This window comes from Trichomycterus rosablanca, chromosome 12 (assembly GCF_030014385.1).
Source record: "Trichomycterus rosablanca isolate fTriRos1 chromosome 12, fTriRos1.hap1, whole genome shotgun sequence".
Lineage (NCBI taxonomy): Eukaryota > Metazoa > Chordata > Actinopteri > Siluriformes > Trichomycteridae > Trichomycterus > Trichomycterus rosablanca.
Window position 1 is genome coordinate 32,619,033 of NC_085999.1, and position 26,747 is coordinate 32,645,779.

Consider the following 26,747-nt stretch of genomic DNA (forward strand, 5'->3'; position numbering starts at 1 on the left):
GTGTGAGAACAGAGAAATCCCAAGACCATGAAATGCTGTTTCAGCAAGACAAAGAGGAGATGAACCAGCTTCAACAAGCACAACTGAAAGAAGAGGTAAGTGACTGAAGTGTTGTCTTATGGTCACAGGCACCAGTTATACCAATCATTCAAAAGAGAGGGTTAAAAATAGAGTTAGGGTTGTTACACTGAACTTGAATAATCTTAGTAATGTCATGTTCTAGTACTACAAATCCTTTTCTTTTATTTTTAATCTTTATGCACAGCAGTGCAGTGTGGAGGATGATAACTGCACGTTGTCTTCTTGTGAAAGCTTGGAGAATTTTGGAGATTTTAACAAAAATTAAAATTTGAATGAAGGACAAGAGAACAACAATTTACATGCATACAGGTAAGATCACAGAAAACACCAAGACAATCTTGTGTAGTGATTTTTGGGAGCCTGTGTAGTGAAACCTTACTAGCATTGTCAGTTTTTAGATAAAATGCACTAATATAGAATTATTTAATTCTTTTTCAGGACTACATTGAATGAACTTGGTCAACATGTGGCACAGGTTCTGTCTGATTTGATTCCTCCTCTGAATCATCAGAAAGTAAATAATGTTTGTAAAGTCATTGATGAGATCTTCAGAGGAGTTATAGATGAGATCTCAGAGGCCGCCTCTACATAAAGTGTATGTTGGTAGTCCTGTTGAGCCCCAAATTCACATTTATTACTCAGCTGGTTAATATATATATATAGTGAATTAGAGATTCATCAGCAACAATTGTTCAGTTTTGAACTTTCCAGTTTATCAAGTCTGTTTCCACAGCAGCCTTTTATTCTCTTAGCTGACAGAAATTAAACTGAATGTGGTCTTCTGCCACTTTTATTTGGTTTTAATTCCAATATATATATACATATATATATAAATATATATATATATATATATACACTGTATATATATATATATATATATATATATATATATATATATATATATATATATATATATATATATATATATATATATAGTGTGTGTGTGTATTGCAGTTAAACAAGCCATATTTATATGACCACAGAAAGTAGACAGCAGTAATGCAGTAATGCAGTAATGACTAATAATGACTAACAAAAAGGCCATTCAACAAAGATAAATGAATAAAAACATTTTACAAAATGAAATTAATCATATAAAATTCGCTGTATGTATATATATTTTTCTATTTTTAGAAAGTCACAGTTTACATAATTTAACAGCTTAGAAATCATTAAAATTATAAAGAATAGCATACATGTCCCTAAAGTGTATGTATATTTTTAACTATTTTGTTAAGGTTGGGCCTATATTTGCTATTTCTTTTACTAGAAATGATGACTTTCACTATGACATGTAAAGTGGTAGACAGGGGGCAGAAACATTACAAATGTGTCTTCCATCTAAATGTTTAAAGCCACTTCTGTCCAAAATTAAATTTGTTACTGCCTTCTGAGATCCACTTTTATTTTAATCACAAGGCCTATTTTAATTTAAATAGACTAGTTAATCCAAATCCAAACACATTAAAAGTAAAATGTAATTGTAATAACAATGAAGGGCAATTCAGTTGTGTTTAATATCCCATATTACATCATATAATACAATCATTAAAATATATTACAAAACCAGTAAAATACCAGACTCTAAAAAACTAAAGAATTAGCCGATAAAAGATGTGAGCAGTCACAAAAGCACACAAGAAAATATTTTGGCTTAAATTAAGAGCCAGCATTGTGACCAATAATAAATGGACATGAACATTGTACCTAATTGCTTTAAAATGCCACCATGCTGCACTGCTAAAACACTCTTTTTATAGGAGTATAGAGGAGCTCATTTAAATGTTGAAGCAAAATACCTAAACATAAATCATTATAATAATTTCATTCTAACCAAACTAGTGGCGATTTCTCTAAGACTGCAAGCTCAGCTTCCCCTAAAATGTCAAAAAATTAAATGGTCAAATATGTACAGTTGTGTTAACATTTCATTGACTACAAATGCGGTAGAACACGTTCATCTCGAAGACGAGTTCGTTCAGAATCAGCTAATTATCACAAATCGACTGACTCGAACTTCTCATACATTCCCGGAGCGTCAGTGCATTTGCTCGCAGAAGCTGAGCGTCTATTCACTTCAATGGGGCTGCATGGAAGGGTTTTTTTCATTGCTTCGAAACTCGCTGGTCATTGGATAAATGCCACGATTTTGTCCCGCCCCCGGACGCTGAGCGTCTCTGGGGGTGAATGGAGCTGTGGGCGGGTCTGGACGCTGAGCTTCTGCAAGATGATTGAAGGATCAGTTGAAAGGCTGAATCCCGTTTTGATTGACAGCTATCACTGGGAGCTTCAGTCCCATCGCAGATTTTGCGAGAGAAGTCGAAAGACAAACTGCGACTCATTTCATGAAAAGGAACTAGGGGAAAATTTATATATAAATAAATTGACAAATTTTATAATGTAAGCCGACAATGAGCTTCCCCTCTTTGAAAGACCAGCAGCCGCCACTGAACCAAACCCATTTTTCAAATATGTTTTGTGTACATAAAAACGGACCATACATTTTACTGTAATTTTTTCTTCACCTGGTTGCATTTTAACCTCCTCGTTTACTGCCTTAGGATGTTAGGAATTGATTAGTATGTGTGTTTATTTAGTTATGTTTACATTGTTTATTTTTCATTTATTAATTTATTTCAGTTAAATATAAGCACTGATTGAATGTTTCATATTACTGTAAAATTACTATACAACAATGCTTAATCTCTTACTGTGGTGAAGGGTTAGGATTACAGATTGTGGAGTTTGATTAGTTTTAATATATATAATATTTTTAAATAATTTTAAAAATGTTATTGATCTGTGGTAATATTAAGCACATTATATTTAAACTGCTCTCTCATTCTGGACAAAGGAAAATCTGTTCACTGGCATTTTTTCTTTTCTTTTTTTTTTTGGCTTCTTAAGTTGGTAACAGTATACACACATAAGTAAAAACACAGTATGTCCTTGTGTCCAGTTACTGACAATAGGTAAAATGATCATGTTTCTTGATTAAGAATAAGTGATGTTGATGGAACTCATGGTAAAACTCTAATGCTTCATGTTGTCCAGATCATTGACATTTAAATGTTGAAGCAAAATACCTAAACATAAATTATTATAATAATTTAATTCTAACCAAACCTATTTCTCAAATATGTTTCATATTGTGTGCATAAAAAAATCTTATATTTTACTGTAATTTTTTCTTCACCTGGTTGCATTTTAGACTCATTTACTGGCTTAGAATGTTAGAAAAATCGATTAGTATGTGTGTTTATTTAGTTATGTTTACATTGTTTTTATTTATTAATTTATTTTATTTAAATATATGCACTGACTGAATGTTTCATATTACTGTAAAATTACTATACAATAATGCTTAATCTCTTATGGTGAAGGGTTAGGATTACATACTATATATATATATATATATTTTTTTTAAAATATTTTTATTATATTCTTCTATAGCAATATTAAGCACATTGTCTTTAAACTTTTCTCTCATTCTAGACAAAGGAAAATCTGTTCATTTGCAGATTTTTATTGTTCATTTTTTTGGCTTCTCAAGTTGGCAACAGTATACATACATAAAAACACAGTATATCCTTTTGTCCAGATACTGACTTTGAGTAAAATGATCATGTGTCTTTTGCCAAGAATAAGTGATGTGGATGGAACTCATATGAAAATGAAATATACAAAAATGTTGAACTAATATACCATGATTAATATGAAAACCTGCTGTGTGAAATGTTAAACCAATCAGAGATAGCCACATGTGATTATCTGTTGTGTTGTTGTGTGGGATCTCTTATGTGGGTTAAAGCTTTTGTGACAGACCTGACCTAATTTTCATGGTAAATAAAGCTTTGTGTTTATTGACCAGATCTTGACTGCATTATTTCTGCACCAAAGGCAAAGAGCTACTTTGACCTTGATTATAGGAAATGTAAATTATTTTACAACCTCTTCTGTGACCCCAACAGCAAAGTATAAAACAATTAAACATTTCCAGTTCATGAAAAATCTACAATTATTATAATTTTTTTTTAACATTTTTTTATCATTTCACTAAATATTTTCGTCTTTTTAATATTTGACGTTAATAAATCCTGTGAGCTTTTATTAAATATATTTTTAGTTAAAAAGAGTTGTTCACTGTTTTCTCTGTAAATAGATGAAGGTAGTGGCAGGAACATTTTACCAAACAGCATGTGTGGTGTATGCATGTGTTTTACATTTGAACGAAACACTGAATTTGTTTGGTTTGTTGATTTTCAAAAAAATTACTTCACCTAAAACAGTACAGCTCCCTTTCAATTTTCAGCTGTTTACACTGGGTCATGATTCTGAAGGTGCTAAAATGGACAAATTTTCACTGGCACAGCAAATAAACAAAACAAGCATTTCATTTGAACAGCAGTGAACCCTACACTTCCCCTTTTCCAGCTCTGCAGAATCCTGGTGACTATATAACCCCCATGTTACAATACTGTTCTCTTCATAATTTGTAATTGTAATGCATCAGTGCCTGGTGGCCAGTGGGGATTCTAAATGTACTGTTACAGAATCCAGCAAACCCTGAATAATTACGAAGTCTTATCTTTACTCTTTAACTCTTATTTACTATAACAAGGCAGGTTGTGCCTCGAAATTAAGGTGCCAGGTGTGGCCCCATACCAGCAATCAGAAAAAAAAAACTTCAGGGCCAGCTGCTTGATTCACTGGCAAGGGACAAGAAAGTTCTTTAAAAAAAATAATAAAGAGAAGAAACTATCAGGTGCAGCTGTAAAAAAGCTGGACAGCCTACTGGTATAGCCCAGTAAAACCAACATGGACAGTGAGAGAATATACTTGTAACAATAACATGTGCACTAGAACTTGATAATAATTTAGCTTCTTATCTTTGGAGAAAAAAAATGTTTTGCATATAATCCCAAGGACACCAAACCACAAGTATGGAGGTTAGAGGGTCCTATTCGCAAACTAGACTGAAATCTCAGCCTAAAAAAATAACATTCTTGAAATTTCAACAAGACCCAAACATAAAGTCAAAAACAACACTGGTTGTTTAAAACGATGATGATTATTTAGCCTAGTCTGACTTTAGTCTTATTAACAATTTGTAGGAAATTTAAAAATGGTGTGTTCCATGAAGAGATCATTAAAAGCATGGGACATTTGAGACCTTTTTAAGAAACTGATCCACCACAATGCTGTAAAAAGATACATAATTAATTACTTATACTGAAGTGGTTCCTCAGAGTGGGGGGGGTTGAAATCTTAAATCTCTCTAGAGGATTTAAAAGAAGTTGTGTACTGTTTGCATCCCTCAACCTCTCCTGGTGACATTCTCCCAGCTTCATTTGTTAAGAAGGTTTTTGATTTTGTGGGCAATTATCTTCAATGGATTGTTAACTTATCACTTAGTTATCGCTTATCACTTAGTTCAGGCTGTGTGCCAGATTGTTTTAAATTGGCGATAGTGAAGTCTATTCTCAAAAAACCTGGTCTTGTTTGTTGTTGTGGAATACCCTGCCCTTGGATATAAGACTTGCTGGGTCAAAGGAGATTTTTAAAAGAAGGCTTAAGACATATTTTTATTCATTAGCCTTTGAAAATAAAAACTAGCTGATGTTTCCTGTTTTATTGTTTATCAGATGGAGCTGCACTGTTTGTATGGTTTATGTTATGAAAAGTGCTACATAAATAAATGTTTACTAAATGTTTACTAGGTGTAACACAAGTTTGAGTATAGTTAAGTCCCACACCTGAATTATGGCTTTCCACAGTGCACGTGTAAAATGTCCTGAGGATACGGGTACTCGTGCCAAACCTCTTGAGCCGTCTGTGGTAAAAGAGGCGTCATTTGATGATGACGTTGGAGCTATGACTGGCAGTGCAGTCATGTGTGTATAAGCAGTAGAGCAGGGGACTTAAAACACAGCCCTGAGGAGCTCCGGTGTTGAGGGTCTGTGAGGAGGAGATGAGGTTGCTACCCATCCTGACCACCTGGCGTTGATCAGACAGGAAGTCCAGGATCCAGCTGCACAGAGAACTGTTTAAACCCAGGTCGCGGAGCTTAATGTCCAGTCTTAATGGTACAATGTTATTGGAGGCTGAGCTTTAATCTACAAACTGCATTCTCACATATGAGAAATGTATGTAAACACTCCTGCTAGGTGATTAACACAGACTTTGAGAACACACACGGTTTCCTGCTTGTTAATCACCTCATACAGTTTCCTAAGTGCCAAGTCTGTATGAGCCGTATAAGCCTGCACACAGCTGTAACAATGACTCCTGAAATCTCTCTCAGTAGCCACAGCGGTCTACATGAGATGATTAGATATTCCAGGTGAACATTTTCTCCAATCAGACCAAACATTGTTGCTCATAAAACATACCCCACTTCTTTAGTCTTTCAGAATAGGTCCTTCGTTTTGTCGGCGCGGTTCACAGAGAATCCTGCTGGTTCAATGGCTTGGTCCTGGGTGTCCGATAATAACCACATTTCTGTGAGGCAGATTATACAGCAGTCCCTTGTCTCTCACTGGAAAGGGATCTGTGCCCCGTGTTTGTTAAGTTTGTTGTCCAAGGACTGTACGTTCGCCAGTAGTATGTTGGGGAGAGGAGGGCAATTAGCACGCCGCCTCAGCCTGACCAGGACTCCGGCTCTGCAGCCCCTTTCCTATAGCAACTATAGCAACTTATGCTCTGAAGCTAACCTGTTAACTAAACCAAGTGGTTCACAAACTTTTTCTGTCACACCCCCCTTTAGAAGATGAAAATCTGTCCTGAACCCCCAAGCACCCCCCCCCCCCCCCCCCCCCAAAAAAAAAAAACTGCGATTTGGCCTGGCGCTCAGCACTGCATTAGTGCTAACTGGAGGAGGAGGAGGAGGGAAGGCGGGAGCTTGTGTGCGCCGCAGATCAGATCGAGGCAGAATTCTCACCAGAACTCAAATAAATGCCCGTCAGATATCAAAACACTTTTGGGGGGAATTGATGACAGAGAGGGTCATTTTTATTTTTAAATATTAATGAATGTAGAATAAAATTGGGCTCCAGCAGGAAGGACACTTTTCTCTTCCAGGACAAAAGGACAGGTGCTTGAGCACCACTAGGGGTATATCTGTGCACGTGCCTGGAAGACACTGTGTGCTTTTTGTTTTTTTGTTTACTTGTGCAGACCTGCTATACACTGGAAAAAACCACACCTTTAATGCACAACAGCTACACACTGGAACGCAGATGAAGAAAGGCATTTTCCTGTCAGTAACACACACTTGTCCTGTTTCTTACTAACTACCTTATTTAAGGTATATAACTATAAGGTATATAACTATATACAGTCAATTTAGATTTGATCAAAAATGGCAGCAGCAACAGATAGAGGAATACCCTTGAGCAAAGTAAGTAAATCAAAGACTAAAATTTTCAAAACTGAGTCATCAGCTTTCTTGTTGGCAATATGTAATGTAGAATTTACATAGAATTTGTTATTTAATTTATCATGGTTATTTGTTACCTAATTGTTCCATAGAATATCATGTGGGTTTTTAAGTTCTGAAGTTTTTACCCAGTTGATGATTTTCCAGTTCAAACAAGGCTTGATAATACACTGATATACAACTTGAACCTGTACAGAACAAGGTTATAATAGTTTTGGATTTTTCATTATAGTTTAGTTTTATTTCGTTTTGATTTTTTTTTCTCTAATTCAGTTAGTTTTAATTAGTTTTTAGAGTGGGTTTGCTAGTTTTTATTAGTTTTTATTATTTTTTTAATGCTTAGTTTTAGTTTAGTTTTTATTAGTTTTAGTATTAGTTTTTTCATACTTTGGGTTATTTTTCAGGTGCAGGATTCAAAAAGGTCAGAGTAAGTATTGTGTAATAAAAACTCAACAAAAAATACCGTTTAAAAAATGTATTCAATTACTGTTGAACAACCAACTGTCCACAAAAACTGTAACAGTCCACAAGATAGCAGCCTTACAGTGGGGCCAAAAAGTATTTAGTCAGCCACTGATTGTGCAGGTTCTCCTACTTAGAAAGATGAGAGAGGTCTGTAATTTTCATCATAGGTACACTTCAACTATGAGAGACAAAATGAGAAAAAAAAATCCAGGAAATCACATTGTAGGATTTTTAAAGAATTTATTTGTAAATTATGGTGGAAAATAAGTATTTGGTCACCCACAAACAAGCAAGATTTCTGGCTCTCACAGACCTGTAACTTCTTCTTTAAGAAGCTCTTCTGTCCTCCACTCGTTACCTGTATTAATGGCACCTGTTTGACCTCGTTATCTGTATAAAAGACACCCGTCCACAGCCTCAAACAGTCAGACTCCAAACTCAACCATGGCCAAGACCAAAGAGCTGTCGAAGGACACCAGGAAGAAAATTGTAGACCTGCACCAGGCTGGGAAGAGTGAATCTACAATAGGCAAGCAGGTTGGTGTGAATAAATCAACTGTGGGAGCAATTGTAAGAAAATGGAAGACATACAAGACCATTGATAATCTCCCTCGATCTGGGGCCCCACGCAAGATCTCATCCCGTGGGGTCAAAATGATCATGAGAACGGTGAGCAAAAATCCCATAACTACACGGAGGGACCTGATGAATGACCTGCAGAGAGCTGGGACCAAAGTAACAAAGGCTACCATCAGTAAACACACTACGCAGAGAGGGACTCAAATCCTGCAGTGCCAGGCGTGTCCCCCTGCTTAAGCCAGTACATGTCCAGGCCCGTCTGAAGTTTGCCAGAGAGCATATGGATGATCCAGAAGAGGATTGGGAGAATATCATGTGGTCAGATGAAACCAAAATGGAACTTTTTGGTAAAAACTCAACTCGTTGTGTTTGGAGGAAGAAGAATGCTGAGAAGAACACCATACCTACTATGAAGCATGGGGGTGGAAACATCATGCTTTGGGGCTGTTTTTCTGCAAAGGGGACAGCACGACTGATCCGTGTTAAGGGAAGAATGAACGGGGTCATGTATCGTGAGATTTTAAGCCAAAACCTCCTTCCATCAGTGAGAGCATTGAAGATGGAACGTGGCTGGGTCTTCCAGCATGACAATGATCCCAAACTCACCGCTCGGGCAACGAAGGAGTGGCTCCGTAAAAAGCATTTCAAGGTCCTGGAGTGGCCTAGCCAGTCTCCAGACCTCAACCCCATAGAAAATTTGTGGAGTCCGTGTTGCCCAGCGACAGCCCCAAAACATCACTGCTCTAGAGGAGATCTGCATGGAGGAATGGGCCAAAATACCAGCTACAGTGTGTGCAAACCTGGTGAAGACTTACAGGAAACGTTTGACCTCTGTCATTGCCAACAAAGGTTATGTTACAAAGTATTGAGTTGAACTTTTGTTATTGACCAAATACTTATTTTCCACCATAATTTACAAATAAATTCTTTAAAAATCCTACAATGTGATTTCCTGGATTTTTTTTTTCTCATTTTGTCTCTCATAGTTGAAGTGTACCTATGATGAAAATTACAGACCTCTCTCATCTTTCTAAGTAGGAGAACTTGCACAATCAGTGGCTGACTAAATACTTTTTGGCCCCACTGTAAGTGCAAAATGTGTGTAATACTGCTGCTGAAAATAGTCAATAGACTAAGGACACACATGAACATAATAATTAGGGCTGTCACGCGATGAAAAATGTTGGGCCCCCTCAACAAATTGCAGATGCTGATAGCTGATCAGAATTATTTAAAAGTCACTCAGAAGTTACACTTCAAGTCCAGATTCCTGCATCTGGTATTTTTACTGCACAGTTTTAGATCTTTTAATTTTACTTAACGAAAATATTGTAATATAATAATTACGACCTGGCGAGTGCAGCCAATGTGGGGGGGCAGAGAGGTGAGTGGTTGAGTTCATGTCGTGGAGGCACCCCTGCCATGGGCCCCGGTGCACCTTTTGTATCTGCTGTAGGTTTTCCTGCCCTTGTAATTCACACAAGAATTATTTTTCCTTAAAAAAAGGAGTTATTCTAAGAAAAAGGATGTTGTTTTCTAACGTCTCACCGGTCATGTAATGTGAATTACAAATATATTGTCTGGCCCTTTAAGAATGTTAAGTGTACTATAGGGCGCAGGGAGCAAGTGTGTAGGGAAGATCTCTGAATTGACCTTGTCTGGCTGTGTTTATTTTGTTCTTAATCAGCGTTCTGCTTCATGCACTTTTAAGAAATGCAATTAACCACAGATACACATATTTACATGGCACAAACAGCTCAATATAAATAGTTTGATTAAAATTTTTCATCTTGAGAATTTTTTTTAATCGCGATTAAAAATTTAACGCGTTAATCGCGATTACGACAGCCCTAATAATAACATAAACTAATTCATGAGACACATATTAGGGAGCTCAATCTGAGAAAAACATCAACTTAACTTTTGCTGTCATCATTTTGCAGACTAGCGTGGTGAGCAGAAAATGTAAACATTAAGTGCCGTCAGGGAGCAATCTCAATCCGCTCCCTACTCACTCCCCCTCTCCACTCCGCCTCCGTTTATGCGTTTACGTGGAGTGTCACTCTGTAGTTGAGTGTTAGTGAAAATGGAACGGATTGGGAAAGGCCGCATGAGGTACCGTACGGTGCCGGCAGCTGACGTAAAACTGCTCGAGTGGAAAACATCGATTTCATATTAGTTCACAAGGCTCATAAATAAATTGACAAACACGAAAACGAAGGCTATTCTCTCTATAATTTTAGTACCTTTTAGTTAGTTTTGTAAACACACAATACAGTTTCAGTTAGTTATCGTTTTTTCTTTTAATTACCGTTTTTATTTATTTCAGTTAACGAAAATGTTTTTTCAATTTCAGTTTTCGTTATTTCGTTCGTTTTCGTTAACGATAATAACCCTGGTACAGAACAGTGAGAATTGTTTTGAGACAAAAGTTAAGAATTTCAGAATAAACACAAATGACTTTTCTGAAAAATGTAATTTATTTAAAAAAACTATCCTGGTATTCAACACAGTTGTTAGGTTACAGTTTCATTTCTCCTGACATTGTTAGCTTGTAACAAGCTTTTACTTTCATTTCATTGGTAATTTTACATTCATCTTGTAATTGGCTTAAAATGTACATAATTCCTAAAATTAAATCAAGCTTGTAGATAAAAGAAATATTGTCAGGCTTTGTTAGCATTTTGTCTTAACCATTAACCATTGTCTTTGGTTCAGTGCACTTTATGGGTCTATGGGTCCTTGGGTCTTTGCGTGTGGATATTTGGTAGAGCAACCGATTGAGTTGATTAATTTATTTTTATATGAGCATTACAAGTATTATTTGTAATATACTCCATATTATATGTTTAATCAATTCTACTTGGTTAATATGTATTATTTCTATTTTCAAGATTAGTCCAAAATACCTCCATTCAAACTCCACAAGCCACAAATGGCCTTTCAGCGCTATTGCAGAATTGATTGGTAAGTCACCACTTTTTCCACTTGTTTTCTTTAATTCTCATAATTGAAATAACTCTGGTAGCTACAAACGGGTGGGGTAGTATGTGTTTGGATGTAGGTAGTTTCAGTTGTTCACTTTTAGCGTCATTGCCTAGTTAGTTTCTGTCGAGCAGGATTGGGGAATACCAATGATATAGCCAAGGTCGAGGACAGAAGAAGGCTAGTCCAGAAAGAAGTGAGAGTTTTCAGTTGGTGTTTGATGTGTTTCTCAGTCCATTCAACCTCTTGAGGCAAAAGAAATACTGAAAGTACCAAAGTGGATAAACATCCATTCTTGCATTTCAGGCCTGCAACACATTCCAAAAAAAAGTTGGGACAGTAAAGCATTTAACACTTTGTAATGTTGCCATTCCTTTTCACCACACTTAAAAAACGTTTTGGCACAGTGCTGATCAAAGATCACAGGCGTTCAGCTTAAGCTTGCGCCCTTGGCCTTTACACACATAAATCCCTCCCGATTCCTTGAATCGTTTAATGATATTATGCACTGTAGAAGGATAAATATGCAAATCCCTTCCAATCTTTCTTTGAGGTTCATTATTTTTAAACATTTAAATCATTTTCTCACGCATCTGTTGATAAACTGGAGATCCTCTGATCATCTTTACTCATCAAAGACTCAACCTTTCCTGAATGCTGCTTTTGTATCAAACCATGATTACAATCACCTGTTGACATCACCTAGTACTGATTACTCTCAGTGTATTAATCTCAACCACTCCTTTTTGTTTTCTCCTGTCATAGACAATGCGTATGACCCAGATGTCAAAGCCAAGCAGCTGTGGATTGATAAATCAGTGGTCAAAGGACAGAACTGCCTCATTTTCATGGATAATGGTGCAGGCATGGACTATGAAACAATGCACAACATGCTCAGGTATGAGTGTGTTTATAGAACCAGCACTAAATATCAGTAATTAGACTTATTTAAAATGACTTTGAAAGTGGCTTTGTAAATGATTTGCAACCGCATAGCTTATATTTTTAAAATCAATGTACTGGACTCTATATACTTTATATTGTTCGAAGGGTCTCATCCACTATTTCTTTCTCAGTTTTGGTTTCAGCAATAAGACGACAATTAAAGGCCATGCTCCAGTGGGCCAGTATGGTAATGGATTCAAGTCAGGCTCCATGCGCTTGGGAAGGGATGCCATTGTGTTCTCCAAGAGAGCAGATACCATGTGTGTGGGGCTTCTGTCACAGACCTACCTCGAGGACATAAAAGCTGAGAATGTCATAGTGCCAATCATCACATTCACACCTACTGGACAAACTTATATCCTTTATTTTGAAGTTATATATTGTAAACAAAGAGGATGAATAGAAAACAAGGCATTAGTGGTACAAGAGCTCAGTGGAGTTTAATATACAAAGTGAAATTTGAGCCTTAATATTGTTATTTACTCAGTGTTGCACCGGAACATGAGGCGAGTCTTCAGGATATTCTAAAATACTCTCTGTTTAACAAGGAGGAACTGCTGACTGAGCTCAGGGTCATTGGTGAGCTGAATCCCAAACCAAGTGGAACGCGAATAATTATCTGGAACCTCCGCAAGTAAGTATTTAGCATGAAGGGAAGAATGGGAATAGGTTGGTTTTAAGGGTAAATAAGTGACTTGAAAGAGAGGTAATTAAACAAAAAAAAAAAAACATGTGATAATGTACTGGTATATTAATTAAAAGATAATAACAACAGAAGGCCATCATTGTCCTTTATGAATGGAATGGTTCAGTTATCACATCATTAATTATTCATAGCACTTCAAGCTCAGGTATTTTATGACACATTGTAGAAGTTGTATTTGGGCAGAGGTTGTGTAGTGGTTTAGGTACTGGACTAGTAATCTGAAGATCGCTGGTGCAAGCCCCACCACCACCAAGCTGCCACTGTTGGGCCCCTGAACAAGGCCCCCCAATCATTTATTGATTGCATTGTATTTGGTCACAATTGTAAGTACTCTTGGATAAACGTGTCTGGTAAATGCCATGAATGTAACTGTAAGATTTTTCTGCTGCAGCACATACTTACATAAACCAGAATTTGACTTCACTTCTGACGATTATGATATTCGGATCCCTGATGACTTGGATGAGAACACCATGGATGAAAGCAAACAGAAAGATCGTGACATGTTAGTGCCTGAGAGTGAATATTCACTGCGGGTAATTCCACCAAATATTAAAATCATCCATTCACAGTTTATCATCTTAGTACACTGACCAATACTGTTATCTAAGTGTACTATCAAGTGTGTGTTTGTGTGTGTATCTTTCTCTTGTATCAGGCTTACTGCAGTATCCTATACCAGAAACCTAGAATGCAGATTATCATTCGAGGAAAAAAAGTTCAAGCTCAATATGTCTCCAAAAGTCTAGCACACACTCTTAAGGACAATTACAAACCCTCTTTTCTTGTATCCTTTTAACTAAAGTTAGTGAAATTAAATATGTAATAAAATGCATGATTGAGTCAGATCCTTCATGTTTTTAACTCTCATGATCCTTAAGTTTTTGTCTCAGAATAAAGGTATTGCAATTACCTTTGGCTACAACACAAAGAGCAAAGAGCACTATGGCATCATGATGTACCACAAAAACCGCCTCATCAAAGCCTATGAACGTGTTGCCTGTCAGCGCAAGGTCAGAATGTTGCAAATACTCCAGTGTAATTTTAGCTGTATGCCTTGGGTCACTGTCATGTTGTAAGGTAAACTGTTAAACTGTTTAAATGCATTCATCATAAAATGCATTAATCACTCAATTCAGCCTCCCTGTCCCTGCCCCATAAATAATGTTTCCACCTCCCGTGGTAGTGCTTGCTCTTCTTTCCAAAGAGTTCACTTTTTATGTTATTAAACCAGAGTTATATGTTCTTGTTGCCTTGTTGAGTCATTTTTTGTGCCATTTTGCAAATCTTAAGTTCATATGCCTTTTATTAAATAGTGGCTTCTGTCTTGCCAATCTGGCATAAAAACAGATTTATGTAATTCTGCAGAGATGGTTGTCTGTCATACGTCCAACTTGGCCCCACAGCGAACTCTAGGATGGTTTAAAGTTGTGCCATTCTTCTTAATTTCAAAGTTATTGAGGCCACCATGATCTTAAACTCCAATTCAGTTATAGACACATCTAGTATAATTAAAGCAATTTATTTATTGATTGATTGGTGAGTCATTCAAAACCTATATTGAAGAATATATATTTATTTAATATATTTATTTATATATTTACCTGGAAAATCAAGGCAATGTTCTTTCCTAGTAAGTCCATGGTTATTCCAGTGTAATTTTCACTGTATTCCATCATAAAAGTCATACAGTGCTGAACATGCCTCTGTCCTAGCTTTTTGTTGTCTGTTGCAACATTAAATTATAATGTGTTTATATTTACAAAATGAAGTTGATAAGTGATTACATTGGAAATCAAGGCGGCGTGGTGGCTTAGTGGGTAGCACTGTAACCTAGGTCCTGGGTTTGATCCCAGGTGGGGCGGTCTGGGTCCTTTCTGTGTGGAGTTTGCATGTTCTCCCTGCGTCAGCATGGGTTTTCTCAGGGTGCTCTGGATTCCTCCCACAGTCCAAAGATGTGCATATGAGGTGAACTAGAGGTAAGAGGGTTTGTATATTGGGCTTCATCATGTAAGATGTTCATAAAACATCATAACAAATAACAATATACATTTATGTAGACTCAGCTAATACACAATCAGATGTTTCTGGGGTGGTGTTATAAGGTTAATATGAAATAAATCATTTTGTATGCAGCATTACATGTTTACAGTATTTTTGTACTTGTTTATTAGGTGGAAAGCACAGGAGTGGGAGTTATTGGGGTTATAGAGTGTAACTACCTAACTCCAACTCACAACAAGCAGGACTTTGAAGATACAGAAGAGTACAGGTGAGATTGATCAGAACCAATGACCATTTTTAGATTTTTTTATTGTTATGCAAGAAATATTTAGCTACAAATATACATTTATTGTCAATAATAAATTAATATATTAATGTAGAATGAATTAAATTACGTTAATTGTATCATTTGTGAAATGTGTCAAAATGGTGTAACATGAATATTATATAACCATCTCCCTCTTATTGCACCTTGTCACGACTTTTTTTGCATGTGTTAGAGGCATCACATTTAAAATTAGTTTATAATTACAAACTACAATCAGGTTGGTCAGCCAAAACATTAAAATAAATGTTTGTACTTTTGTTAAAAAAAGATTTAAATAAGGTTTAAGAAGATCAACTAATTACAGATTTATCTTTTACCAACATTTTACAAATAACCCATTATTTCAAGAAATGGGATTTATGTTTATCTTCCAAATCAATTGTGCTGTTTGAAAGAACAGTTTTACTGATATATTAACAATGTAGTAAACTATGTTATTTCTGTTTGTGCAGGAAAACCATGCAGAGTTTAAGTAATAAGGTAGAGGATTACTGGAAAGAAATGCGTCATAGATTTAAAGAAGACTGTGCTGCACCTGTTGAGGATAATGTGTGAGTTAAACTACAAATATGAAGTCACAAATTTCTAGGGTTAGGGCCATTTTTATTGACTGAAAAATATTAGAGGTCTGCATGTGTATTTTTATTTAATTGTCAGTGAGTCTTTTAAACAACACTAAATTTATACTGGCAGCATTTACACCAACTCTTTTATACAGAGCAACTTAGGTGCTTCCTCATTAAACATTTTCCTACTCTAGTACAAAGAGACACCAGTCTAAGTGAATCTGCTAAAAAGTATTAGGCAGAACTGGATAATGGGTAATTATGCCATGTTTCTTATTGTTAACTGTATTATGGGATGTATGTGATTCTGTGAACTTGCAGGAAGGAGCCAGATCAAATCTGGGTTCAGTGTGATGATTGTCTAAAGTGGCGGAAGCTTCCAGATGGAATTAATACTAAGAAGCTCCCTGACAAGTGGTTCTGTCAAATGAATACTGACCCCCAGTACAGGTGTGTTTCTGTCTGTGTGCCTGTTTGTGTGTGTATTTGTGTGTGTGTGTGTGTGTGTGTGTGTGTGTGTGTGTGTGTGTGTGTGTGCGCATGCTTACATATTTCTTTTTTTTCCCTTAGGAGTTGTGAAGCTGAAGAGGATCCTCAAGATGATGATAAAAAACCTAAATACCAGAAAACACACAAAAAGCAGTAATTAATCTAGTCATTAACAATAATCAACGAGTTACAAAATTATTTGCACCCTTGGTAAAGATGAATAAAATGTGATTAATTAGCTAAATAATGTGATAAATTGAAAATATAAGGGAGAAAACCTTTACTGAATTATTCTCTTTATAAAACTCACTTTTTTGAATAATGTCTATTTTTAATTATGGTAAAATTTGGTGTTCTATCTATCTATCTATCTATCTATCTATCTATCTATCTATCTATCTATCTATCTATCTATCTATCATCTATCTATCTATCTATCTATCTATCTATCTATCTATCTATCTATCTATCTATCTATCTATCTATCTATCTATCTATATATATTTATTTAAATAGATATATAGACAGACAGACAGACAGACAGACATACAGACAAGACAGTCTCTAACCCACTGCTGCTGGGTTTCGAGCTTGCAACCCTGACCACGATGAATAAATTGATATAAATGAATGATCCCAGCAGTAGTGGGCTAGTGTAATATACTGCTGTGCCAAGTGCTGCACAAGGTTTTAGACTTATATCTAATATTGTTTTTTTTTATTGTTTTTTTATTTAATAGGGAACAACAACAGAAGTCACAGAATGAAATGAATAATACGCAGGTGGGTTCTATAACAGTTACATGTTTATAAAGTACTCAGTAGTCACTTTGGCTGTATCTTGGAGTTATCTTGTTAAAACCTCCATCTTATTTTTAAATTAGGTTTCTGCCCAATGACATTTTGCTCAGTTCATCACTCAATTCCTATTTTCTTTTTCATGTAATATCCCAGTAATGGTCTCACCATGCAAATTATTATTTTTTTTTGCACTTTTTAGTTTCTTGGGACAATAAACAATTAAGATTTAATGTACTAGTGCACACAGTATTTTCATGAGCCTCTACCAAATGGTTGAAATATTTTCTAATGGTAAAACTATATTAAATACATTTTAACATTTTTGTTTAATATGTAAATTGATACATATAAAAAGCAGCAGTATAAAAAATGTTTAATTAACAAACTGAAGAAACAACACCTGCTAGTCTGTGTTAGTCCAGCATAACACTTTTATGTCTAAAAGTGCATCAGATACAATATTGGGTTAGTCTTGATTGGATTTCCCAATATGTTTTAGTTTTAGATACTGGTAAATTTATTTATTTATAAATACATTTATTTATTGTTTTCTGTGGTTATTTGGTCTTTTCCATTCAAATTGTTTCATAATGTTTCATACTTTAGGATTGTCCTAACCTGTCCTAACATGGTTGCATAAATGCTTGCATAAACGTTACATACCAATGGCATTATCTCTTACAAGAGCATTTATGAAGGATTCAGCTATAATATCTAAAAATGTTTTTTGAGATACATTATTTCTGCATACTTTTTATGACATTAATAATAATTAATGCCATAAAATAATAATAAAAAGTACAAAGTCAAACATTGTGTGTAAATTTGAAATAGATAGATGAACTAAAGTATCTTAAAAAGTGGGTAAATACTTTTTAATACTTACCATCTTGACTGCCTTGGGAGTGTGCTTCTGTGTTGTGTTAATTTGACGTCTGTTTTTTTTTTTATTTAGTTAAATATTTAGCAGCTTTTACTCATGTTTGATGCCCAACTTCAGTCACCCGAGTTTTTCAACACCTCACAATGCTAGTAAAAAATACAAAATAAAGTTGTGATTCCAAACAGGTGATGTCAACAGTGATTGTTATCATGGTTTGGTACAAAAGCAGCATCCAGGAAAGGCCAGAGGATCTCCAGTTTGTCAACAAATGCATGAGAAAATGATTGGAATGTTTAAAAACAATGAACCTCGAAGAAAGATGGGAAGGGATTTGCATATTTCTCCCTCTACAGTGCACAAAATCATTAAACAATTCAAGGAATTTCAGTGCGTAATGACCAAGGGCGCAAGCTTAAGCTGAACACCCATGATCTTTGATCCCTCAGGCAGCACTGCATCAAGAACCGCCACTCAACAATAGCTGACATAATCACATGGGTGAGGGATTACTTTGCTAAACCTTCGTCAAGCTCTACAATACAGACTTACTGCACAAATGCCACTTTAAACTTTACTGTTTAAAAAAGAAGCCTTATGTTAACCATGTCCAGAAGCGACATTGACTTCTCTGAGCTCAGAGGCATCTAGTATGGACCATCACACAATGGAAATGTGCATCATGGTCAGATGAACCAGCAGTCCAAGTCTTTTTTGGAAAAAATAGACACTGTGTGCTCTGGACTAAAGACAAAAGGGACCATCCAGACTGTTATCAGCAACAAGTCCAAAAGCAAGGGTCTGTCATGGTATAGAGCTGTGTCAGTGCCAGGGTCTGTCATGATATGGGGCTGTGTCAGTGCCCTTTGCAAAGGTCATTTACACTTCTGTGATGGCAGCATTAATGCAGAAAAGTACATTGAGATCTTAGAGCAACATGTGCTGCCTTCAAGATGTCATTTTTTCCAGGGACGTTCATGCATTTTTCAGCAAGACAATGCAAAACCACATGCTGCACACAAAGGCATGGCTGCGAAGGCGTACTAGACTGGCCTGCCTGACCTGTCCCCAATAGAGAATTTTGAAGAATTTTGAAACTATGATAGTTGCACGTTTTAAGATGTTTGCAGGAAGAATGGGACAAAATAAAACCTGAAAACTAAATCGCTTGGTACCCCTGGTGTCTTTTTATGTGTGGTGAAAAGGAATGGCAACATTACAAAGTGGTAAAGCCTTTACTGTCCCAACTTTTTTGGAGTGTGTAAATGTAAGAATTTCTGTGTTTTTGTATTATTTATAATAATTATTTTATATTATTCTGAATTAGGCTTGTAGATTGTGGCAACCACAGAATTATATAGGTGCATTGGTACCATAATCTGCAAGGATTTAGGGTTGGTGTCTGATGTAACGGACTGCAATTTAATATTTTACAGCAGGGGACTCTATGCCAGCTGAGAAGCTGTGAAAATTATTGGTTGATTAAGTAACTAAAGACTGTTTGTGTTAAGCAATATTTGTATTTAAATAAAATATTTATTTTTATTATTACTTTATACCTCATGAAATGTGAAATAGTTTAGGTGAAAACTGATATCTAGAAAGTGAATTCAGTTTTGTTAATTACATTTGTAATTCAGGTGTTTGTAAAGTTAAATATCCACATCTCTTAATTTATACTATACATTTTACACATCAGATCCCTTCACCTAGCACATCTATGACTCTTCCAACTGCCAACTCTTCCCCCAAACCTACTACAAGGTACATTACTTGGTTACTTTCTCTGTCTCATTTTCTATCCTTAATAACATAACCTAACAATCAGAGCACCTTAATCATTTGATGTCTCCTCTTTACAGTAAGAAGAGAACACATTCCCAGGATGTTAAACAAAAAGAAACAAAAAGAACCAGAGCCGAAGAAAGCTGTGAAAGCAACACAACTAAAAGCTCATCTACATCCACAGCTTCACCAGAGGGACTAAATCTGATCGGTCCTGAAAGTGAAGGTGGGGATGCACTAATGTCTGATAGCAAAGTTAAGATGGAACAGTCCGACAACATAAACGAGCTTGATGGATACATAGGGCAGTTAATCCAAAACACAGAGGTGAAGAGAGCACAGATAAAAGAAGAAGACCAGGATAACATGCAAGCACCACCAGTTTTTAATGATGGGGTGGATTGTCGGGTAACAGAGCTAGAGAAAAAGGTGACTAGTTCTTTTTTTATTTTTGAAAGACTTTTTGTTGTCATCTATATAAGGACACAGATATTTTAAAAATATATAGGCACTTAATTTAAAACAGAGCTTTTAAAAACACAGAGTGGACATTTCCAAAAACACTTTCTTGGTATTTGTGTTGAAATAATATACAGTACAGATGGTGGACTATAAACACAAGCATTGAATGCCTTTGATCCTTTAGATGGCACTGTGTGACAGTAAATATAGCTATATGGGCTTGAGAAACTTTGGAAAACCTTGTCAGCATACACAAGTTGTTGCTGCCCCTGAAAAGGCAAGTTAGAACTCCAAAAGTGAAAAACATATACCATCAACATCCAGGAAAACTACAGCCTACTGTGGGCTCAAGCACATCTTAAATTCACTGTTTTAAATTGGAAACTTGTGCTATTGTCTGATGAGTCAACCTTTCAAATTGGTTTGTGAGTAAATGGCTTGTTTTCTGGGTGAAAGTCCTTGCTTGTTTTATCAAAATAATACCAAGCAACATTCTGCATGTGCTACAGAAACGTGACCTCAGATTAAAAGGCTGGCCTGCTAGCAGTTCTGGCTTCTCACCCACAGAAAACATGTGATATGTGATAAAGCATTAAGTTAGACCCCAACTGATTAAGAGTTCCAGCAAGCATACAGTGTATCACAAAAGTGAGTACACCCCTCACATTTCTGCAAATATTTTATTATATCTTTTCATGGGACAACACTATAGACATGAACCTTGGATATAACTTAGAGTAGTCAGTGTACAGCTTGTATAGCAGTGTAGATTTACTGTCTTCTGAAAATAACTCAACACACAGCCATTAATGTCTAAATGGCTGGCAACATAAGTGAGTACACCCCACAGTGAACATGTCCAAATTGTGCCTAAAGTGTCAATATTTTGTGTGACCACCATTATTAGCACTGCCTTAACCCTCCTGGGCATGGAATTCACCAGAGCTGCACAGGTTGCTACTGGAATCCTCTTCCACTCCTCCATGATGACATCACGGAGCTGGTGGATGTTAGACACCTTGAACTCCTCCACCTTCCACTTGAGGATGCGCCACAGGTGCTCAATTGGGTTTAGTCCATCACCTTTACCTTCAGCTTCCTCAGCAAGGCAGTTGTCATCTTGGAGGTTGTGTTTGGGGTCATTATCCTGTTGGAAAACTGCCATGAGGCCCAGTTTTCGAAGGGAGGGGATCATGCTCTGTTTCAGAATGTCACAGTACATGTTGGAATTCATGTTTCCCTCAACGAACTGCAGCTCCCCAGTGCCAGCAACACTCATGCAGCCCAAGACCATGATGCTACCACCACCATGCTTGACTGTAGGCAAGATACAGTCGTCTCGGTACTTCTCACCAGGGCGCCGCCACACATGCTGGACACCATCTGAGTAAAACAAGTTTATCTTGGTCTCGTCAGACCACAGGGCATTCCAGTAATCCATGTTCTTGGACTGCTTGTCTTCAGCAAACTGTTTGCTGGCTTTCTTGTGCGTCAGCTTCCTTCTGGGATGACGACCATGCAGACCGAGTTAATGCAGTGTGCGGTGTATGGTCTGAGCACTGACAGGCTGACCTCCCACGTCTTCAACCTCTGCAGCAATGCTGGCAGCACTCATGTGTCTATTTTTTAAAGCCAACCTCTGGATATGACGCCGAACACGTGGACTCAACTTCTTTGGTCGACCCTGGCGAAGCCTGTTCCGAGTGGAACCTGTCCTGGAAAACCGCTGTATGACCTTGGCCACCATGCTGTAGCTCAGTTTCAGGGTGTTAGCAATATTCTTATAGCCCAGGCCATGTTTGTGGAGAGCAACAATTCTATTTCTCACATCCTCAGAGAGTTCTTTGCCATGAGGTGCCATGTTGAATATCCAGTGGCCAGTATGAGAGAATTGTACCCAAAACACCAAATTTAACAGCCCTGCTCCCCATTTACACCTGGGACCTTGACACATGACACCAGGGAGGGACAACGACACATTTGGGCACAATTTGGACATGTTCACTGTGGGGTGTACTCACTTATGTTGCCAGCTATTTAGACATTAATGGCTGTGTGTTGAGTTATTTTCAGAAGACAGTAAATCTACACTGCTATACAAGATGTACACTGACTACTCTAAGTTATATCCAAGTTTCATGTCTATAGTGTTGTTCCATGAAAAGATATAATGAAATATTTGCAGAAATGTGAGGGGTGTACTCACTTTCGTGATACACTGTACATGGGGAAAATTATGATAAACTAATAAATTCTATCGATGTGACATTTGATGTTTAATGTCCTAAACTGAAAGCGTTTTATTGGTCTTTACTCTTTAAACACAGGTGAACAGTCTGGAAGATGAGAAGTGTGGCCGCTGTGAAAACCTGGAGAAAGAGTTAAAAGAAATTAAGAAAAAAATTCAACAAGCTCAACAAAGTAATGAAGATAAAGAGACTCAGACAGAATACAATTCAGAAATGGATATAGACATCAAACTGAACACACATAAAGATGATACACAAGTAAAAAAAGATATAAATGAAAACTAGATAGACATGGCACAAAACACAGAAATGCAGGTAAGATCTCAGCTATATAAAATACGGACTGCAATGTTAATGTTTATTTTATGTAATTTACAACTCAATTACTATGTGTGGTTAGGAGTAGTGTAGACTTTATGTATGTTATATATGTTATATAACAATGTTGTTTTCTTACTTTTTGTAGCTTCAAGTTAACGGAATTCTTACAAAACATGGTGTGGCTTCTATATGCCTTTGTCCCAGCTCTGGACCCGCACATGATAATCAGATTACTGCAAGAAATGAGATAATAACAAAAAACTAGATTACTGTGTTTACATGCACTTTGATAATCAGATTAATCTTTGGCTTTGGTTTACAATATTATTTTAACATATGAATTATTTGCATACAGTATGCAAATAATAAATTTTGTAGTCCTTTTATTTAAAAGTGTGGCTCTTGTTATTGTGCACTCCAGTTACTGATTTTGAATATTTATAAGTGGTTATCAGTTGCATTATGTTGCATTTTGATAATCAGAATCATCTTTGGCTTTGGTTTACAATATTATTTTTAACATATACATTATTTGCATATATAGTAACACTACACGTTATTTTACATTTACATTTTCAGCATTTAGCAGACACTTCTATCCAAAGCGACTTACACAATGAGCTGAACACAAGCAATTGAGGGTTAAGGGCCTTGCTCAGGGACCCAACAGTGGCAACTTGGTGGTGGCGGGGCTTGAACTGGCAACCTTCTGTTCACTAGTTCAGTACTTTGACCACTGAGCTATCACTGGCCAGTGAGAAGTGTTTTTCATTGTCCTTTTATTTAAAATAGTGGTTCTTGTTATTTGGCTGTCCAGTTACTGATTTTATGTATTTATAAGGAGCTAATTGTTGTATTATGTTCATTTTTTAACCTTTATGGTAAAAACAGTGCCTATGTTCCTGCATGATGCTAGTTGACTGACACCATCAACTTAAACATACACTTTCTAGTGCCCTACTAAGAAGATACAAAAAATTTTGATTAAAATACAGCCACTGAGGTCATAGAATTCTTTACCGTTCCTATTCAAAGCATAATTCTGGTCACTGTAATAAAATAAATTCATCTTTTTTTTTCATTAACCCACAAAAGGCTCTTTATCCATGTGATCAAACCTGGTTGCAAGCCAGGCCTTTTCATGCAACTTCAGTCCCTGACAACACAAATGTTTTTTTTTTTTACAAATTCCCACAGACACTCCAAATTATTGTAGAAACTTCTGCAGAAAATTGAGGTTATAGCTTCAATAAAAAAAAGAAATGGTGTCTGTATAAGATGTCCAGTTTTAGAATAAGATGTCCAGTGATGATCATGGGCCTCAATTTGTTTAAAATGTCTGCCAAGTTATATTCTTTTTTTTGCTCTATACAGAGACTCTCTCTTCAATTTTTAATTTTGCAGACTGAAGTCATAATGTCAAATTCATTTTGTGGCTATTCCACAAATGACTTGACATAATAGAACTTTCTACAAAAGAACAATAAGAATTATTGGTAGCTCAGTAATTAAGTTACTGGACTATTGATCTGAAAATACAAGATGTACCCCCAGCAAGCTACCAGTGTTAGGGCATTGAGCAAGGCCCTTTAACCTCAATTTGCCAAATGTCTAGCAGATGACAATGATGAATATTAATTGATGTACCTTAAATTCTGTCCCAGACTTTGAGTAAACTTTGAAAAGAAAGAAAATTCTTAAATGTTTTTTTTTTCTTTTTTTTTTTTTGACAAAATGTAGTAGTTGTTGTCATTCAGTGTAACAATATCTTTTGTGGAAATATTGTAACCTTTTTCTGTATATTGTGTGTTACCTACCTAATAACTGATTAATAATATTAATAATAATGATATTCTTTATATCCTTTATTGTTAATCCAATATTGTGGACTTGTCATTTTGTCACTTTTGTGATGTGTAATAAATAATCATCTATCAATTAAAAGCAAGCCTGTCTTCCCAGTTAATGAAGGATACACTTACTAATTACATAAATATATCACAGAACAGAGAAGGTAAAACACTATTTTAAGAGTTTTTTTAATTTAGATGCTATGATGTGGCTTCTAATTTATGTGTATTGCTGCTATACTGAATCTGCTAGCTGGTGATTAATTGGTTTTTACTAATTTTGGTAGTGAAGAGCCAGAGAACTTAAACCTGTAAGGTTCTGTGGCGTCAGTGGAACTTACCACTCTTCCCTGACGTCACAGGCCTTACAGAGCAGCAACGAGCGTGGCCCTAAGTAATTGGCCAGCTCGTTAGGGCGAACGACCTGCAGCTGCGGTTCCCTTATTTAAGGGAGCCTCGCCAGGCTGCAGGCGTCGCACCTTCTGCCTTTGTTTCCTTTTTTCTGTTTGGGCACTTCGGTGTCCGTGAGGGCTGTCGACGGCTCTTCCACGCTTCTTTCTTAGGACTAGGTGGTACCCTGGTGGCACAAGGCCATTCGGGTGTGTAGACTGCAAGGTCGAGGTAGTTAGTCTTTTGCTTTTACCTCACTTAGAATTAGCGTGGTGCGACGCCGTGTAGTCCTCGTACTGTTATTTGTTTACACGCTTAGCATTAGCGCTAGCGGTTTCGATCAGCGTCAAGTTACAGCGCTTGTTCTGATCCCCGCTATGGTGCCTTTTAACTGTTAGAGCCATTGCATTCCAGAACCGCTGGGTGGCGACACCGTTAAGCGTTCGGCTGTACCGCCAGCAACCCTGGTTCGAATCCGCACTTATGAGCTTGTTTAACTGAGTCTCGGACTGGTTCTCTTGCTCTCATTTGACATTGCGTCCACGCTCCTTTCTTAGGACTAGGTGGCATCCCTGGTGGCACGAGGCCACTCGGGTGTGCAGACCACAAGGTCGAGGTAGTTAGTTTTATGCTTTTACCTCTCTTTGAACGAGCGTGGTCTGAAGCCGTGCAGTCATTATGCCGCTATTATTCTCGCGTTTAGCATTCTTATCTTTCCCCCCGTTTTCAATAACAAACAGGCTCTTTCCAGCTACGGCTGTTGACAAGGCCTTCTGTTCCCCCGAACTGCGCCATAGGTGATTTCGGGGGCTTTTCTTGTTTTCTTGTTTCTTGTTTTGGTTCGCGTCCAGCTTGCTTTATTTTTCCTTTTCTGTTTTTGTTGCCGGCAGCGCCCAGCGCCGTCCATCGGGGTTCCTGATGGGTTTTTGTTTGTTTTGTGTTTTGAGTTCTTTATTTTCATTCAAAAAAATAAAATTATTATTTCGCCATCTCCGCACTTGAGTCCTCTTTCTCCCACATAACACAAATGTTGTTTTTAATATTGTATTTAATTATTGTATTTGGTTTTGTAATTTACACTGCATTTGTTGTTTGTTTATAGACAATGGTTTTGATGTAAAAGCCAAGCAGTTCTGGATTGATAAACAAATGGTCAAAGGACAAATCTGCCTTGTCTTCATGGATAATGGTGCAGGCATGGACTTTAATGAGATGCACAAAATGCTCAGGTATTAATGTGTTCTTTAAACCTACAGTAGTGATACAGTGTATATATATTTAAACATGGTCATCAGACTTCTTTAAAAAATTTCTATCTGTTAGTTTTGGCTTCAATGATAAACAGAGATTTAGGACTCATGTTCCAGTGGGCCAGTATGGTAATGGATTCAAGTCAAGTTCTATGCGCTTGGGAAGGGATGCC

General features: G+C 36.7%; 1 protein-coding gene and 1 long non-coding RNA gene across 3 annotated transcripts; both read left to right on the forward strand.

The window, feature by feature from the left end:
- The first annotated feature begins 21 nt into the window (after nt 1-21).
- On the forward strand, nt 22-680 carry LOC134324390 (uncharacterized). The gene is made up of 3 exons (XR_010014172.1): nt 22-95; nt 269-390; nt 520-680. It is a non-coding gene; the product is annotated as an uncharacterized LOC134324390 (long non-coding RNA).
- Nucleotides 681-7,441: 6,761 nt separating this feature from the next.
- LOC134324216 (MORC family CW-type zinc finger protein 3-like) lies at nt 7,442-24,967 on the forward strand. Of its 2 annotated transcripts, XM_063005931.1 has the most exons (17): nt 7,442-7,480; nt 11,458-11,530; nt 12,314-12,446; nt 12,625-12,840; nt 12,975-13,127; nt 13,591-13,735; nt 13,858-13,986; nt 14,093-14,212; nt 15,374-15,471; nt 15,984-16,082; nt 16,419-16,547; nt 16,668-16,739; nt 17,327-17,369; nt 19,967-20,031; nt 20,130-20,481; nt 22,842-23,078; nt 23,230-24,967. In XM_063005931.1, exons 1-16 carry the CDS (start codon nt 7,442-7,444, stop codon nt 23,046-23,048), a joined length of 2,073 nt encoding a protein of 690 aa, XP_062862001.1. In that variant the 3' UTR covers nt 23,049-23,078; nt 23,230-24,967. The 2 variants fall into 2 exon arrangements, with proteins under 2 accessions (XP_062862001.1, XP_062861999.1); XM_063005929.1 differs by lacking the exon at nt 7,442-7,480 and having other exon boundaries at nt 11,207-11,530; nt 12,625-12,848; nt 12,977-13,127.
- Nucleotides 24,968-26,747: the final 1,780 nt, after the last annotated feature.

Bases quoted from the DNA above. Each gene is read 5' to 3' on its own strand.
- LOC134324216 (XM_063005929.1), top strand. From the start codon at position 11,368: ATGAGCATTACAAGTATTATTTGTAATATACTCCATATTATATGTTTA. The intron at 11,531-12,313 runs GTAAGTCACCAC...CTCCTGTCATAG, and splicing joins CGCTATTGCAGAATTGATTG to ACAATGCGTATGACCCAGAT. The intron at 16,548-16,667 runs GTGTGTTTCTGT...TTTTTCCCTTAG, and splicing joins AATACTGACCCCCAGTACAG to GAGTTGTGAAGCTGAAGAGG.